Source organism: Cygnus olor, chromosome 4 (assembly GCF_009769625.2).
Source record: "Cygnus olor isolate bCygOlo1 chromosome 4, bCygOlo1.pri.v2, whole genome shotgun sequence".
In the NCBI taxonomy this organism is placed as follows: Eukaryota; Metazoa; Chordata; class Aves; order Anseriformes; family Anatidae; genus Cygnus; species Cygnus olor.
In genome coordinates, this window is record NC_049172.1 from 10959297 (window position 1) to 10978394 (window position 19098).

The 19098-nt window shown below is 37.8% G+C and overlaps 1 protein-coding gene across 4 annotated transcripts in view; it reads right to left on the reverse strand.

Annotated features, from left to right (window-relative positions):
• CCSER1 (coiled-coil serine rich protein 1) overlaps positions 1-19098 on the reverse strand; it is a 672229-nt gene that overhangs the window by 389274 nt on the left and 263857 nt on the right. For all 4 annotated transcript variants that reach the window (XM_040555665.1, XM_040555666.1, XM_040555667.1 and 1 more), the window contains exon 6: positions 14243-14453. In XM_040555665.1, the coding sequence (XP_040411599.1) occupies positions 14243-14453 (211 nt within the window). The remainder of the gene's footprint in view (positions 1-14242; positions 14454-19098) is intronic.

A 19098-nucleotide genomic window follows, 5' to 3' on the forward strand; every position in this document is an offset into this window, starting at 1 on the left:
TCCAGTAGCATCCATAAGACCATGCTATATTTTAGGTATCTGTACACATGAACATGCCATTTTAAATACTATGGAGAATACATAATTATGTTATGATAATATTATAGGACCAAACGTACTACAAGTTTGCTTAAGGATACAATTTAAACAACTTGATTATTTCTATCTCTAAAAGCTTGTTAAGATATTAAAAAATGCTTCTCTAAGATCCTCTAAAATATTCCTGTGGAGATATATGTAAAACAAATATGGGGGAAGGAAACTGAACAACATCAAAATAATAAGAATATTGTATACTAATTCCAACACTAACATATAATTGTACACTAATTCTTACTAATTCTGTCCAGTTAAGTGATACATAGTGCAAGTCCCAAAGTGTATATGAGAAAAGTGAAGTGAATATGAGAAAAATAATCTATCCAAATAATACCACGTAAAATTTGAGAAAACTTGGGATATAAATATTAAATAATTATATTTAGATTTAATACATTGCCCAAATAAATTGCTCAAGATATACTTATGAAGCCAGCGCTGTCATAATATAACAGCATCTCAAAAAAAGAGACATAACTAAGAAACATATCAATCACATGAATAAGAAAATAATATATAAAAGTCCATATTAATTAGAAAAAACAATTGAGAAAAAAAACAGTCCAATGACAGACAAAATGACATAGAGTAGGAAAGATCAGTATCTAAACAACCTGCTAAGAAACACAGATTTTAAAAACATTTTCTATTTGGAATAATATAATTTTAGCGTGGTAACAGTTTTTAGAAGCAAAATTCTGTATTTAAAAAAATTAAAAAGATTTTATTTATTTTTTTTTTTACCCTTATTGGTGTAATTATCAAGAGACAGTGGGCTTATTTTAGGTATATCTGTAAGAACTGTATGTTCACATACATATTACAATGGCACTTGTGTCTCTACAACTAATTTAATTTTTATAAAAATATATTAAAAAATTACAGCTATATACCACATTTATATCCCCCTCCCCCCAATCACAATGAAAAAAGTAAGTCTGGCACCACAATTTGTATGCAAGTTATAATTGCAACTGTATACAATCATAAACTATGAATACAAATTCACGTCCCTGTGTTATTCATAGGGAGTTATCCAGAGCACATTAACACCAATACAGAGCTCTCCACTACATCAGTGAGATTTGAAAGAGATCTTAAATGAAGAAAAGTAGCCGCCAGAATACACTTATAATATTAGACTGTTTTTTCAAAGCTTGATATGATTAGCAATACTTTAATCCAGGGTTATCTTAAATTTTACCTTGAATGTTCAGTTTGAATACTCCAAATCATAGAAACCATAAAATCATAGAATGGTTTGGTTTGGAAGGGACCTTAAAGATCATCTAATTCCAACCCCCTGCCATGGGCAGGGACACCTCCCATCAGACCAGGTTGCTCCAAGCCCCATCCAACTCGGCCTTAACACTTCCAGGGATGAGGCATCCACAACTTCTCTGGACAACCTGTTCCAGTGCCTCACCACACTCACAGTAAAGGATTTCTTCCTAAGATCTAATTTAAAACTACCCGCTTTTAGTTTAAAGCCATTACTCCTTGTCCTATCATTACACTCCCTGACAAAGAAGAGTCCCACCCCAGCTTTGCTGTAGGCCCGCTTTATGTACTGGAAGGCCTCCCTGTCTAACAGGGACAACATGGCTAAGTGCCTGATCCTGCACTTTGGCCACAACAACCCCATGCAGTGCTATAGGCTTGGGGCAGAGTGGCTGGAAAGCTGTGCAGAGGAAAAGGACCTGGGAGTGTTGGTTGATGCTCACCTGAACATGAGCCAGCAGCGTGCTCAGGTGGCCAAGAACGCCAACAGCATCGTGGCTTGTATCAGGAATAGGGTAGCCAGCAGGACCGGGGAGGTGATCGTCCCCCTGTACTCTGCTCTGGTGAGGCCGCACCTCGGGTACTGTGTTCAGCTTTGGGCCCCTCACTACAAGAAGGACATCGAGGCCCTGGAGCATGTCCAGAGAAGGGCTACGAAGCTGGTGAAGGGCCTGGGGCACAAGTCCTGTGAGGAGCAGCTGAGGGAGCTGGGGTTGTTTAGTCTGGAGAAGAGGAGGCTCGGGGAGACCTTATTGCTCTCTATAACTACCTGAAAGGAAGGTGTGGGCTGGAGGGTCAGCCTCTAAGGGAAGACTTAAGGGAATGGCATAGAGCTGGGACAGGGAAAGGTCAGGCTGGGTGTTAGGGAAAGGTTCTGCACCCAGAGGGTGGTCAGGCACTGGAACAGCCCCCTCCCCCCCCCTCCCCCAATTGGCACCCCCCACCACCCCCCACCACCCCCCACACACACACCATTGGCAGTGGTCAATGCCCTGAGTCTGCCAGAGTTCAAGAAGTGTTTGGACAATGCTCTCAGATGTATGGTCTGATCTTTGGGTGGTCCTGTGTGGTGCCAGGAGTTGGACTCGATGATCCTTGTGGGTCCTTTCCAACTTTGGATATTCTATGATTCTACTTCCTGATCAAGTGGCCTGAAGCAAACACCCACAACAGTATCAGCCATGGTAGCCTGTCCTTTAGTCCTTATCCATAAGCTCTCAACTCGCTCTTCATCCACCCCTAAGCAGAGCTCCATGCATTTCAGTTGCTCGCTCACATAAAGAGCGACTCCACCACCTCACCTTCCTGGCTAGTCTTTTCTAAAAAGCATGTACCCTTCCATGACAGCATTCCAGTCATGTGAGCTATCCCACCATGTCTCTGTGATAGTAGTGAGATCATAGCCTTGTGATCACACACAAATCTCCAGTTCTTCCGGTTTAGTTTCCCATACTATGTAATACAAAATTCTTCCTTCTGATGGAGCGAGTACTATCCCGTAAGTACTACCACATAGTTAAACTCCAAGCAGGTAAACTATTTATCTATAAATGCTAGGCACACTAAACCGTCTCTTTCTACATACCCCATGCTAATCTTATTTTGAAAGCTTTTGTTGTTCCATAGCACTCCTTATGAGAAATTAAGTATCAGATAGGCTACAAGTACAAGCTTAAGAATATTGTCTGATCCAATGCTGCATCATGAAGTATAGAAAATGGAAGAAAAGGTTTCTAGGTCTCCTAATCAGGGAAAAAAAGGGACTGGAGAAAAGAAAAAATGAACATTCTCACATCAAAAGGATGGACCCCAAAACTGCTCACAATCTGTGCTATTGCCAGAAGTTTAATAGAAGGAAAGGTCTTCATAGACAACCAGGGCCAGCAAGGCTATACGCTGAAGATTTAGGCATTTATTTCATCACTGAGGTAAACTCTTAAGATAGGTTACATCAAAAGTGAAGAACAAGTTTAGAAGACATTTTGCATGGGTGGCAAGTAACAAAAACCTGGCCCTCTTTTTTCCACAGCAACATTTTGTAGCTGTGACCTGAGAGCTGTTTTCCTCATATAAAGAAATAAAAATAAAAATCAATGATTTGAAAAATACGGACAGTAGAAATAGAGCCACATAGGAGAAATAAAAATCATAGAATACAAGTGATCCTCCGCCACCCATTAATTCTAGTTATCTCAACCCTGCTTAAAAGGCATAAGAGAAGTGGTCGTCAACCTGTATGTATCTTCGTTTAGCCAGTTTGTGACATGCTGTTTCTACTGAGCCAATGTGAGCTCTTTCTGAGCAAATCCTTGTTCCTAGATATGTTATCTTCACATACATTTGAAATACAAACTGCTGATAAACAGAAGAATCCTCTCTTTTAAGCTCATGTATGCTTTTACCTGATGGCTTCCCAAATAATTTTATTGAGGCCAGCAGTAAAACCACAGGAAAATTTTCAATTTAATAATAGCAATAATAATTCTAAGCATAAATTAACTTTACATTCTTTATCAGTGAGCATTCAGTCTCATGGATGATATTTTCTGTAAAGGAGAACTCATGGTGACCATGAAAACCTAAGAAGAAAGATGAATCATAGAATCATTAAGGTTAGAAAAGACCTCCAAGATCATCTGGTTCAACCATTCCCCCTACCACCTATGTCACCCACTAAACCATGTCCCTAAGCACCACGTCCAACCCTTCCTTAAACACCCCCAGGGATGGTTACTCCACCACCTTCTTGGGCAACCTATTCCAAAGCCTAACCACTCTTTCTGAGAAGAAATGTCTCCTCATTTCCAACCTGAACCTCCCCTGGTGCAACTTGAGGCCACTTCCTCTAGTCCTATCACTAGTTACCTGTGAGAAGAAGCCAACCCCCAGCTCCCCACACCTTCCTTTCAGGCAGTTGTAGAGAGCAATAAGGTGTACCCTGAGCCTCCTCTTCTCCAGACTAAACAACCTCACTTCCCTCAGCTGCTCCTCACAGGACTTGTGTTCCAGGCCCTTCATCAACTTCGTAGCCCTTCTCTGGACACGCTCCAGGGCCTCGATGTCCTTCTTGTAGTGAGGGGCCCAAAGCTGAACACAGTGCTCGAGGTGCGGCCTCACCAGAGCAGAGTAAAAGGGGATGATCTCCTCCCTGGTTCTGCTGGCTACCCTATTCCTGATACAAGCCAGGATGCCGTTGGCCTTCATGGCTCGTGTTCAGCAGAGCATCGACCAACACCCCCAAATTCTTTTCTTCTGCACAGCTTTTGTTTTGGCCAAAGCGGAGGCCCCAGCACTTAGCCATATTGAACCTCATCCCATTGGCCTCTGCCCATCGATCCAACCTGTCCAGGTCCCTCTGCAGGGCCTTCCTACCCTCCAGCGGATTGACACTTCCCCTCAGCTTGCTGTCATCTGTAAACTTACCAAGGATGCACTCAATTCATGAAATAAAGCAGAGCCCGACCACAAGGAATCATCACTATTGCTATGGCCTAAATAATGAATATATAAAAGTGCAGTAACTTTTTTTGTGTCTTTTGTTTCTTCCACTATGAAAACAATCAGCACTGTTCTGATAGGCTGGGCTAAAAAGTAATGGTATACACTGTGTACAGAAAACATTAAATACATCTGCAACACAAAGATATGTCAAGATCCATGTTGTGAACTGTGAGAATTTCTCTTCTGATTACACTAGGACTTGATCCATAAATGCTGGCAGATCAAAGTTAAAGGATAATTAAGAGACTAAATTTAAATTCTGGAAAAACATCTTTACGCTTATATACAAGCACAAATATTTAAATGGGTAACTACATGTATTACATGTATACTCCATTACCTGAAAACTAGACCTTCATTTTCCCCTATCACATTTTTATTCTTGTACATCCATTTATGGCAACAGTTGCATACTGTCAATTTTACTGCCTTGTCTATATTATCAGTAATTTCTCTGTACCAGCAGGTCTCTGAAACCTACTGTGAATAAGACAATCTTAGAATATCAGGAATTGTGAAAGTTCAGAAGTTGTCAAACTATTTCAACTAAGATAAATCTTTCTGATTTTAACCAACTGTACTTCAAGGTAACGGCACCATCTATAAGTCTCATAGTAAATGCTTCTTTGTAAAAGTTGTTTAACAAATTAGTATTTCCATATCTTCAACCCTAGTAAATTTGTGTAGGAAATTAAATTATAGTGCACCCTGAGTGAAACTGGTTAATTCATTGGGAATGTTGTTAGATTTGGGAGTACTACTTGTTTTCTTATCAGAAACCCTTCCATCTACCACCTGTACTAAATGTGTCATTTAGCTCAAAATTACTCATGAGCTATTTTTAAGAACAGAGTATTATCAATTTATTCTACACACATTCTGATTTTTTTTCTGTTGCTTGCTCATTATTTAGCATTGCACTTTTCAGTATTTGCAGATGTATCAGAAAACATAACTGGTGTTATCAACTCCATTGCCATGGAGGGTCAGGTGGGATTTAGCTGACTGACCTGCAACAACTTGATCAAAACCAAGTACTAAAAGCGAAAATGGATTCTTTTTTGTAGGTTTATAATTTTATGGCCTTCAGCCACAATTTCATCACAGACAATTGCACAGAACTGCTGATGTTGGGACATTATGGTGTTGCTATTTTTCATGCTTCTCTGCAAGGTGCTGCTAGTATTTGCCTGTTGAGGAGGCTGTGTCAGAACACTATGCAGATCCATGCCAAACTGGAGTCCACCAACATGCCATATGAAAATGTTTCATTCAGGGAATCACTGGAGACGTTTAACGTCAAAACCCAAGAAAGAAGCTAATCACTTGCCTGCTGAATACATGGAGTAGATACGTACACACCAACATGATCTGTAAGTGTAGGAAGACAAGGTATTTCATGGTAAATTACTTTCTGGCTTTAATAAATCTCTGGAACATAGACAAAAGTAGTCTACAAAGATTAAGCCACTAGGTCATCAGTGGAAGAAACAGAATATAAAGGGGGAAGAGGAATTTTCAGTATTAAAGATCAAGTGTATTTTATTTGAAACTGGTCTGAAACACGGCTCAAAAGCACTCTGAATGTGGCCTGCAAAAGGACTTCGTAGTGAGTGTGAGCAATGGCATTAACTGGTAACTGAGCTGGATTATTTCAGAATAGCTTTTCATTGAGCTGAGGCTAGTGTGACTCTGCAGAATCCCAGAGCTGTTTGCCAGTCCCAGCCCGTAACCTCACACTCAGAGTGTCAGCAAATGAACACAATCTGCTGTACTTTACAGCACCTGCTGTAAAGTACAAAGGTACAGGCATATAGAACAGTCTTCTTAACCCTTCATCTTTAAATTAATTCCCCAAATTGCTCAACTTCAACCACATGAGGCCTTCTAAATGAGTAAGCATGCCTTGATTTGTGAGGTAAATGTTTATTCCAAGTACCATCAAACAATAGTTAATAATTTTGAGAAATTTTCAACTTTGCACACAATGAAACCTGTATTGTTTGCACTTAAATAGTCTAATGGTCCTCTAGCACATTTTTTTATTATTTGAACTAAGGCTTATTCGGCTAAGAAACATACGCAATACGATTGGGACTGCAATTACAGTACTATTTCAAAGTACTATATATGTTGGATACAGCACACGTCAATGCTGAATATAGTATTTGCTCTACATAACTTGCCTTAAAATTATAAGGGCAAAAAAAAAGTATCTGTTTTCTTGTACATTAAGAATGTTTAGCAAAGTAACCAATACTGGCTATGTATTTGTACTAGGGTATTCTGCTCTCTCTTCGCAAGCAGCTGGGCAAGGGTGTCAAAGGATATTTCCAAGTTAAAAAGCAATTTAATTTGATGAAGTTAAATCCTACTACTAAATCTGGTACATTTTTGTTATTAGTTATTTAAATCTATGGGTATATGTAATGTCAACATACCATGAAATGAAGGAATTACCAACTTCCAGCATGAATTACTTGATAAAGGGGACTGCACTGAATGCAGATGTTGAACAAATCAGTAATGCTACACTGGTTAATTACAAACTTATCTAAAGGAAGAAAACCTGAAGTATTTTAAAGCGTATTAGGCTTGCAATTGCTTCCTAAGTCGCTAACAAACAATATTAGCAAACAATGCATTTCACAGTGGACTGCAGGAAATATTTCAGTGTCTTTAAAAAACATAGTGCAAGGCCTATCCAATATTGCTTGGTAATTGGGTTGCAAAATATTGCAAACCACACTTAGCTATCTTTTAGTGTTTTCCATTTGTAGATTGCAAGTGCAGCACAGAAGAGAACTCTATAATTATGCTTATTTTACCGACAAGGTGAAAGATGTATGGGGAGAAGTAATGTAGCCAGTGATATCTGACAAGCTAATTGCAGACTGAGTGGTCTGACTCTGTCCCCTGTCTCAGGCAACTGTCATGGCCTGTCTCACAATGATTCTGACATAATTTTCCAGAGTTCTCATTTTTTTCAAACACAATCTAAAAACACCGTATTGGATGCATTAAGTTTTAATGACAGTCACAGACAGCTGCAATTTCCCTTAGTAAAATAAATGATTAATTAGTAAAACACAAGATGCAATATATGTCCAGAGTGACTTATTCCTGTTGTTAATTGTAGCAATTAGCTTCAATTTCTAAAGCGCCACTACCTCCATGGTGTTTTACAGAGCTGTGAAAAACGCATGGGTACTGCACTGAACAATTTATTCTCCAAATTACACAAACAGATTGACAACACATCTCAATTTTCTAGATTAGCAGCAATCACTTTTGATAGCCTCATAAAAATATATAGAAGTAGAATTATATAGTGATAATCTATATAATTCGTAAAGAATTTAAGGACGTGTGGAAAAAAAGCTTAAATGTAGACAAGATTTTCTTTATGCTAGGACATTCAGTTTCAGCCCAAATTGATCAACAAGCTCAACATCTAAACTTTGAACAGCAACCCATTACCACTGACTAAATGGATTCCTTCCCAAAATAGCTGTATTTTTTCCACTATGTTTATTTCAGCATACAGACCCTCTCTTGCCAGGCACAAGCCCAAAATAGCTCTCTTTATGTGTCTCTGCCTAAAATGTTCTACGAATGACTTCGACAAAGGCGAAGCCCTTAAATGTTCTCTCAATTAGCCAGCATCTGACAATCTCTCTGCTAGCTATATCTCAAACCATTAAAAAGTTAACAGACAGATATAACTTCAGTCTTACCTGGAAGAGTACAGGAAAACCCATATATTGTTTGGGAAAGAGGCATCATATATTCATTATTGTTGACAGCAATAACTGAGGAAGAACCTATGCTCTTATTTTGACAGGCTCATTGGTTATATGCAATCAATCAATTAATGGCCAGAAATGTAATAAAACATAGGAAGTATAGCACAGCATATGGAAAAGACAATGACGCAGATTCTGTGTCGGAGGCGAGTTCAGAGCAGAGAAGCTCATTTGAGGTCAGAAAGTAAAGAAATCATTCCCTAGGAGAGGACAAATCTACCAATTTCATGTATACAATTCCCCATCTTTCTTGTCTGATTTTTTTTGTTTTCTGAATGAAACTATTACTTAATGAAGTCCAAAACCACATAGATCTAAAGGAAAAAAAAATACAGTTCAATAAACATAAGCGAGGTGAAGAGAAAAAGGAGACCAAGATCTTCCTGTAATTCACAAGTGGGCTGCACGACAGCCTATATTGTCTTATATACTGAAGCATTTTTTAATCAAGCTGCCTGTCACGCTAATCTCTGGTAGTGTTTTTTTCAAAAATCTTCCCTAACTTTGCAGGTCATAGGTCTTGGCTGGCCCATTTATTGCAAAATTCTGTCAGAAATAGAACATACATGGGACAAAGCTGCAGAACAGATTCAAAACTATTTTCTGAACTGATTTCTGGTGGATCACTGAGTTTCCCATGTGCTAGGGTCCTCCAGACTGCCTTCAACTCTGTTCACTGAGGTTCTCAAAACATTAGGGGACAATCTGTCGTATGAGACTTGTATGGTCAAAGCTATTAATAACCAAAACTAGACAATTTCAAGGCTTTTTCAGTAAAAGTGAAATGATAATTAATTCTTTTAATTGAACAATCATTCATTAGTCTTTTACTAAATACATTACCTAATAACATTCTCAATCTTGCAAGTTACTGTCATGTCTTCAATTTCCCTTTTCATGATAAGGCTAAAAACAAGCTAAATTCACAGCTTAATAAATCTGCAGCACGGTACAACATACACTGCATTCAGTTTTTCCATATAGATTCCTCAATTACAAGCAACTGCAACAACAACAAAAAATTACATATCACTCTACCTAGTATTATATTTTGGCAGATCATAATTAAGTTGTTCCTTAGAAGTGGTGTGTAGTGCTTTAAAACAAGGATTATTTTGAATAGCAGGGCTAGTATTTTAACTCAATTAACGTGTTATTGTTCTATAAAGAGGTATACACTACTCCAATTTGTTCTTCTATGGATAACATCAGCTATAAAACAGAGAAAGTGCAGCTTTTTTTTTCCAATCACTTGTATAATTTTCCCCATGTAGATTGTATGCTCTCTATATTCTTAAAAGTGGATGAAAACATGTGACATCCTATTAATTTTAAAAACCATTATAGTTATTTTATACTGTTATACGCATAAAATATTTCATTTCTATACCACATAAATCTGCCAGAGACTATGTTTGACATAGTCTACAAATACAAGAGAGTTCAACAGTAAGGAACATATTTTTCTTTTATGTGTTTTAATTCCATACAGCTGTGTTTGATTTACATATAATATTGGTCAGGGCAGAAGTGGAATTCCTTATAAAAAGAAATTACGTCTAGTTACAATAGAAATAGGGTACTTTCTCCATGGAAACTGCCTGCCAAATATGCTCAGATCAATTATTTATCAGATTCTTCAGAAAATATTTCAATTTTATGGAATTATATTTTCCTAGAGTTTTTCACTCAAAATTTAAAAGTGACAAATGTATAAACGTCCATACTTCTGAAGATAATCATTTCACTCAATTACCAAATTTTTAATACTTTTCAAGGTCGTCTTCTCTTTGTTCACACCATTCAAACTAGGCTACTTAGAATCATTTAGGTTAGAAAAGACCTCCAAGATCATCAAGCCCAAATGTTAACAAAGTGCTGCCAAGTCTACCACTAAACTGCATCCCTAAGCACCACATCTACACATCTTCTGAATAGCTCCATGGATGGTGACTCAACTACTTCCCTGTACAGTCTGTTCCAATGCCTCACAACCCTTTCAGTTATTTATTTTTTTTCCCCTAATATCCAACCTAAACATACCCTGGTGCAAATCGGGGCCATTTCCTCTTGGCCTGTTGTTTGTTGCTGGGAGAAGAGACCAACCCCCACCTCTCTACAGCCTCCTTTGAGGCAGTTGTAGAGCAAGATAAGGTCTCCCCTGAGCCTCCTTTTCTGTAGCCTAAACAACCTCAGCTCCCTCAGCCGCTCCTCATAAGAGGAGTTTTCTAGACACTTCACCAGCTTTGTTGCCCTTCTTTGGGCATGCTCCAGCACCTCGATGTCTGTGCTGTAGCAAGTACAACACAGCATTCAAGGTGCAGCCTCACCAGAGCCAAGTACAGGGGAACAATCACGTCCCTGGTTCTGCTGGCCACACTATTTCTGATACAAACTAGGATGCTCTTGGCCTTCTTGGCCACCTGAGCACACTGCTGGCTCATATTCCGCCAGCTATCAACCAATACCCCCCAGGTCTCTTTCCTCCAGACAGCTTTCCAGCCACTCTTCCCACAGTCTGTAGTGTTGCATGACATTGTTGTGCCCCAAGTGTAGGAGCCAGCACTTCACCTTGTTGAACCTCATACAGCTGACCTCAGCCCATCAACCCAGCCTATCCAGATCCCTCAGCAGAAGCCTCCTACCCTTGAGCAGACCAACCTTCTTGCCAAACTTGGTGTCATCTGCAAACTTACTGAGGGTGTACTTACTCCCCTCATCCAGATCATTGATAAAGATATTAAAGAGAACTGGCCCCAGTACTGAGCCCTGGGGAGCACCTCTTGTAACTGGCCTTCAAGTGGATTTAACTCCATTCACCACAACTCTTTGGGCCTGACTGCCCAGCCAGTTCTTCACCCAGCGAAGCATAAGCCTGTCCAAGCCACGAGCATTCAGTTTCTCCAGAAGAATGCTGTGAGAAACACAGCAAGAGTAAGAATAAGAGTAGGGCACACCCTGCAACCTGATGCCTGTGTAGCAGCACATTCCCCCTGGAGCTCTGTCTGAGCTGCTCCATCAATTGTGGTGGGTGCAGAGCTGCGAGGCCACGGCCTTCTGCTGGGTGGATACCATTGCTCCCTGGTTGAGCTGGCCAAGCTTGTGCCCTCCCACATTAATTGCCCTGAAAACTGCCACGCTACTCCCTGATTCAGTATTACGTTACTTATGTTCTTTTGAATAATATCCCATTTTTGGTTTAATTCCTGGTATTTCAATGTGTTTAAAAAAACTGTTTGAGAATATTTTCTTGTTACTGCTCTTTCAAACTCCTGCATCTATACCATGGATGAAGCCCACTGTGGACAGGTTTCCTAACTCCTTCATATAGATATGAAGTCTGAGTAGTTAAGGAACAAACTTGAAAAATTATTTTTTCTTTTAAGAATTAGTATGTGGTTTTATTAGCAGAGCTGGAATACTGCTGTAAAAATCAAGAATCACTTCTCATTTAGAGCTACTAGAATTACATACCCGCAGCATTTTACAGCATTTTCCAAATATTTTCTATCATTGCTATTATGCATGTCACTCACTTAAAAAAACTACTCAAGGCAGCAAAATGAGTTTTAAATAATCATCAGATTGGTCATTTATTTCTAACCAAATAAGACTTTGGTTCAGCTTTGGAATAATGTCTGCTACTAGTGGGATATTCTACCTCAAAAGTGCTGAAAAAACAGGGAGCTAAATTGCAGCACGTATTTACTATATATGCACAGCACATAATACCCAACTGTTAGAATTTTAAAAAAAAAGGTTGTTTTGATTTCATAAGGAAGGCAACACAAAAAGAAAACGAAAGGGACAGAATTATACTGTTACAGTCAGATGGGGAGACGGAAATTATATGGTACTAAGGAAGAAGTGAGACTAATGTAATGTATAAGAAGAAAAAATAAAATCAATATGAGTTACTTAAGAAGGTGTTAGTAACCGGGTCATATTAAATACCTTGCATTCCTTTTGTGGAAATCAACTGGTGAATGCATTTAAACACAAAGTCCTATAACGTACAATATATCACCATACAGAAAATCATAGTAGAGTCATACAAAAGTGTAATGGAACTTCTAAGTTAAAAAAAGAAATGTTTATCCTTACCTTTATGGTAAAAAAAGAATGGTTTTGAGCAAAACATAGAAGTAGTCAAACTAGAAGCAACAGAGCATGCTTCCAATGCTTAAGTGCAACTGATGTGTCATGTAATATTATAATCCTTAGTATTTATTTGCATTTTTAATGCAATTACAAATCCTGCTCAGTGTACAAGAACTTCTAAATCCACTCTCCTGACATCACATAAGCAGGAAGTGATGGAGAATTAATTATTTCAGTTCTGTGTTCAGCAAAACAGAAGGCCATTAGGAAGCATAATAGCGTAAAGCTCCACGTGAAGCAAACTGGAAGGTAAAAAAACATGTTGTTTTGGAGGACTAATGGACAACTATCATGGCTAAACCCTTAATAAACTTTCTCAGACAGGACTACAGTTGGTTGACCTTATATACAGACGATCAAGAAATGAGCAGTAAAAAAAAAAAAAAGAAAACTTGCTAAGGCCTTATTTAAATATCTCAGTTAATTAAATGGCATTTTACCATAGGATGAAGTTACAACAAGGGAAATTCTGATTATATCTTAGGGAAAAAAACACTGCAACAATATAGTTAAATATTGGCCTGGATGCCCCAAGAGAAGTTCCATTAAAGCCCTCCCAGTAAGATACTGAAAACTTAAGTGGACGAGGAAGGCCCTGAACAACCTGTTCTAAATTGGCCTTGCTTTGAGCAGAGGGGCTAAACCTCCAGAGAGTCCTCTGAACCTAAATTATTCTACAATTCTATGAACTATATAGATAAAAGCAAAAACAACAACAACAGAAATAATTCTTGTAGATCTCAAAGAACAAGCATGCTCTAGTGTACTGACACCAAGATGAAAGCTTTTCATAAATTTATCTGAGTCATAGTTCCATAGCTGGAAACTGTCAAAAAAAATTCAAAGCAACACCAGCAGTCTATAGGAGAGGCAGAACAATATAGCAGGACAGGAAAAGCACTCTTAAAATTGTTATAATGGACTAAGAAATCTGACTTCATCCATCATTTACAAACCCAAGAGTGAAACCTTTAATTTTAATACTCCTAGTTAGGTCTCTTTTTCCTTTTGCATCTCTCCGCTGAATAAATTGCATGTGACTTCATACTATTTGACAAATGTAAAAAAAAAAAAAAAAAAGGCCACAAAATAGTAGGGGAAAACAACACAAATTATTTTGACCTAAAGCAGTCCATCTCCCCCACCCCCTTTTTAGTGAAAGCTCAAAACCAGCTTTTTTCTCTGCACACCAAGATGGCAGTATCAGTTAAACTCTGCTATGGTATAAACTTTCTGACCTTAGCCGTGTTGGGGCAGGACTACATTTCTGCATCAATTCCATAAATTCAAGACATATTAGAAGACATCAAGTTCATAAACTTTTCTGACCCTCTTCTGCTACCTGGCTCATTAACACTGAAAGCTATTAATTTATCAAATGAGTGGGTGTTTACCTCCTGAAGAACTCTCTTCATTTTCAGTAGCAATGTCTTTACAGCTGTGCAATCTTGAAGCATCAGTCTGAAGGGCAAAGATTCAATGCCTCCACCTTCTTCCAGACCAGTAAAAGGCCACTCCACGGATGGGCTGCCAGCCAGCTGGCTAACGCGTGGGTACCTGGCTTCTCCTTGGTCTACCTCCTTCGACAGCTTCAGAGATAGGTTCCTTACAAGAGAAAACAGAAAGATCAACACTGAAATGCGAATGGTGAAAAAGAAAAACTTACAGTTTTCAGCTTTTCCTTCCTTTGAGAATAAGGACATATTACACCCTCACTTTTTGAGCCTGCTAGCATGAATAGCTTTTATAATATACATATGGCCATATGGTGTTAGCAATAAAATATGCATTTAGAAATTTACCGTTTTCTACAGGAATTGAAATCATGCTCTATTCTATGCCCTTCAGAAGAAAGGCATTTTCTTGAAACAAAATATCCTATGGGCAAGACCATGGCTCTATTATATTTCAGTTCTCCTTTACAAAAAAATAATCACGTAATCTGTATGCACTTTGAAAAGCATAAATCACATTCTTTCATACCAAACCAAGGAAAAAAAAAAAAAAACACCAAAGAAAATACTCTTTTCTAGGCTGCCCAGTGGTATAAGATGAACACGTTATCATGTAAACTGGAATTTGAAACATAATTATTCTGTACACACTCTGAAGTTTAGTTACCATTGAAGCTAATTAAACTGACCATGAAATAAAACAACGTTAATTGTGGTTGAGAATCCACTGAAGACAACAGAAAGACTCTGAAAGATTTAGAGGTAAAGGAATAACAGTATTTTGCTTTTTGCACCTGAAATCCTGTTCTGCATACATACAATCATCCTTTAATATCTGTAAGAATTTGCCATGCTGGAGCAAGTCTAGCAGAGACCAACAAGATGCTGAGGGAACTGGAGCATACAACACATGAGTAGAGGCTGTTCAGCCTTCCAAAGGGGGGTCACAGATTCAATCAGCCCAAATCAGTCACAATTAGCTAGAAGTTTAACAGTACAGTAGCAAAATAATTTTAAAAGAGATTATTTGGCATTTTGATGGAATAGAATGTTCCATCCAATAAGGGAAAATCACTAAAGGTTTTTTTTTTTTTTTTTTTCTGGCATGAAATCAACCACAGCTACAACGTTGCACCAATTTTACTTTCAACCAGTAGGAAAAGTACAAATCTGAAAGGAAAATAAATCTGAGAATATTGCTGCATTGTGCAATAATGTTATATTAATTGCTACTAAATTACAAAAGGGTTATAATAGCAATGCATGACACCTATATTCATACTAAATTAATTCACTATAATTAAAAATTTTAGCATATGTGGTAAAGAAAAAGACAGCTATTATTAATTTAACATATAGTTCCAATTTTCTGTTCCATTTGAATTTCCATGTAACACAGAACTGATTCTGAATTTTAAGTACTTGCATATTTTTGAAGAACTAAGATATTTTTCCAAGTGTGATTTTCTTTAAAGTTTACTGCGGGTTTCATTATAACCATGTGCAAAAAGAGATTAACATGATTTCTCAGAACAAACAATTCCCAATGCCATACAACAAATGTGAAATGATGCTACTAGAGCTATCTTTTAATGGATGGTTTATTTTTGTATTTTGCAAGCTATGTAATGTGCAGTAGGGACAATGTGTTAGATGCGGAAATACACCCAAGATTATGGATATGGACAGGTGGTCCTGATGGCCAATGGAAATAAAGTTTTTAAATCTAGGCTTCTCAAGACTAATAAAAGAATTAAATTACACTATTTTAATTTTAAAAATACATTGAAACAACTTTGAGTGGAATATTTTGCCTTTTAAAGTAATAGTCTGAAGCGGATGGTAAAGACACATTTGACTGGAGGATATTAAGCCATTACTGATTCATAGCTTTTATTAAAGAAGACACAGGTATAAATTATGCAAACAGAAATCAACTCTTAACCAAAGTTTCAGAACATAGGGCACCTTTAAAGGTTCATAAAAAAGAAGCCACATTCAATCTATTGGAAGCTACACTGGAGTAAGATTTATGTAGCTAGAAAATCTCATTATTTAATTTGAGCAAGACAAAATAAGAAGGTCCTCTTTTTTCTTTTTTTTTTCCTCTTTTTTTTTTTTTTCTGGCCCAGTGCTCGCTGTCTGGGAGATTAAATATTGCTTATAATATTCTGCATCACTTTGTGAGTCCCACCAAAATTTTGGCATCATGCTCCTGAAGGGGCATCTTATGTGGATAACACTCTGAAACTGAGAAAGGACCAGCTGAGAGGTAAAGCCTCCCAGAAGGAGTCTTCTACAGCTACATAATGTCATCATGGAAGGGAAAAGAATCTGGCATCAACGGCAATACCCAACTCCCTCTGTGACTAGATAAACCAACAATACTCTTAGAGAACTACCATCCTCCGCTATGTGGAAAAGATGTAGTATAAATCTTAATTTCAACTTCACTGAGTTGTATGTTGACATCAAAGCGCTCAACACACAAAATCACTGTCTTTTCAAATACAGAACATTGTACTAAAGTATGAAAAGCACCATAGTAACACATTACACTCACAACCATAAGAGTTTAAAATCTAACTCAGTTGCTACTGGCAAATTGCTACTCAGAGTCAGCATACAGTAAGTGCTTGCATTGCATGGTAACTCTGAACTCTTAACTACCTGAATAGAATATATCTGATCTTTGACAGAAAAACTCTTCACAGTCTGATATAATTCCTATACTTGCTGCAGGAAAAAGCTAATTTTCAATTCATTCTATAACTGATATTTCATCAAGTCCATTATTAACAATGTCCAGGTGGTCTATTACAGTATTATTATAGTAATCCACTGCAATTCATCTCAAAGCAGCAGCAGAGATTTACCAGTAAAAAGAAGTTCTTACTAAAATTAGAATTTTCCCCTTACAAGTAAAACTCCTATGCCTCTGAAGCTGAAAAAGTGACCAGATCCTTGACCAGCAGCAGAGCAACTATTTACAGATTGTCAATCCCCTCTGCCTTCCAAAAAAAGTGTTTATTGTATTAAAAACATCTCAGGTAGATGTTATCTGTTACAAACTTCTAGACTGTGGATGAAAAACCTTAGAAGCTCTTTCTTCATGACTGAAGACAATGCATTTCATTTAAATGACAGTATTATTTCTATAATATTTTTTAAATAAAACATTTCACAACAGTTAATTTTGTCACTATTGAATACAATGCCCCTATCTGAGCTCTAAACTTGCCTGTCATACACATTTAGGTTATGCCTTTACTAGTTAATGAAACTGTACCAGAAAACGTTCCTGGGCACTCAAAGTCAACAGTCCTGTCACTGTTAAAACACTTCTGAAATGGCTTGACCCAACCCAAATATCACTCTTTCAAATGACTCCCTGCCATGGTTTGGTTGCCAATAAAGTTACTTTGGAAGGAGGCACTCCATTCTGGAGGATGTTAGTGGTGCAGATGTGCACTGAAGACCATGCAGACATTTCCTTAAATCCCTGAGCATGGCTGTGGAGCTCATTGCCTTGAGGCGTGAAACCCAGAAAGACTCCTAGGCAAGAGAAGAGACAGCCTTCTTCAGAGAAGTCTGATATAAACTGTGGAGGGAGTGGCAAATCTCAACTGAGAAGAGTGGTAGGAAGCTGCTCTTAATTTCCTTCCAGGTGTTATAGACTTCACTTCCCCTAACAGGTGCTAACAAATGATTCTCATGCTCTGATAATGATCAGATGAAGCCTGACAGATGGCATACTAAAAACTCTGCCCAGTCCTTTAGATCAATGTCATAGGATAATAGGGTAATTCAAATTGCACAAGCAGGGTAAACCTGAAGCCTGTGGAATACTATACAGCTGCATGTTATATCTAAGGGAACGACAACTGATAACTGAGAAAAGTAAGCTTAGTGTCAGTAGAATAAATGTCATTATATGGTCTATAACAACTTTTTTCTGACTTTTCAATTTTGTAAATATAAAAAAGGGTGAAAACCTATGAAACTAGGTGGCATTTGGGGCCTATTGGCTTGTTTCTATTTTATCTGGACACACCCACTGAATACCATGAATATATTTTTTTCATTTTGAATACATAAAAAAAATCAGAAGCTACAATATCCATATTTAGTAAAATGGCAATGTCACTAAAACAAAGCAGTTCTATTTGAAAAGCAATCTTTATTGAAATAGTGAGAGCACTAAAATAATTAATCAGTGATCCTTAGCATTTAAATAGCCTCCATAAATCCAGTGTAACTGCACGTTAACTGAGGAAGAGGTACAATTGTGCAGCCCCTTTCAAAACTTCTTTCCCTTACGAAGGTAAAACAAGAAGAAATTTCTTATTCTAAAGCATCTCTAAAGGTTTTTTACTGTAAAAGGAAAAGACAAGCAGATTTGCAACTTAAGCTAGTTTGAGTTATTTTTCCCTTCTTACTGGTCCACAAATCAATGATTTGAAGAGCTTATGGTAATTTGAACTTCACTTACATAAAGATCCCCAGATTATGTGGAATTTAATCTTCTTAGTTTTCATCAGCAGTGCTCAAGATGTTGCTACTGCAGAATTAGCCTAAACTAATACAATTGGTCCCACAGAGTCTGCGCTTCTTGATACCAGCTTAACAGAAGAGAGAACATGTAGCTCTGTGGGTGTGAGGAAGGCTCTACAAGCCAAGCAAAAAACCTCAGCCTCTATTGGAAGAACTGAACATACCTTCTCTCCTCCCTGAGAGCATATCTTCAAAAGTAGCTACTTAGAGAAAGCCCTAAATAATTTATTTTTCAGTTTCGG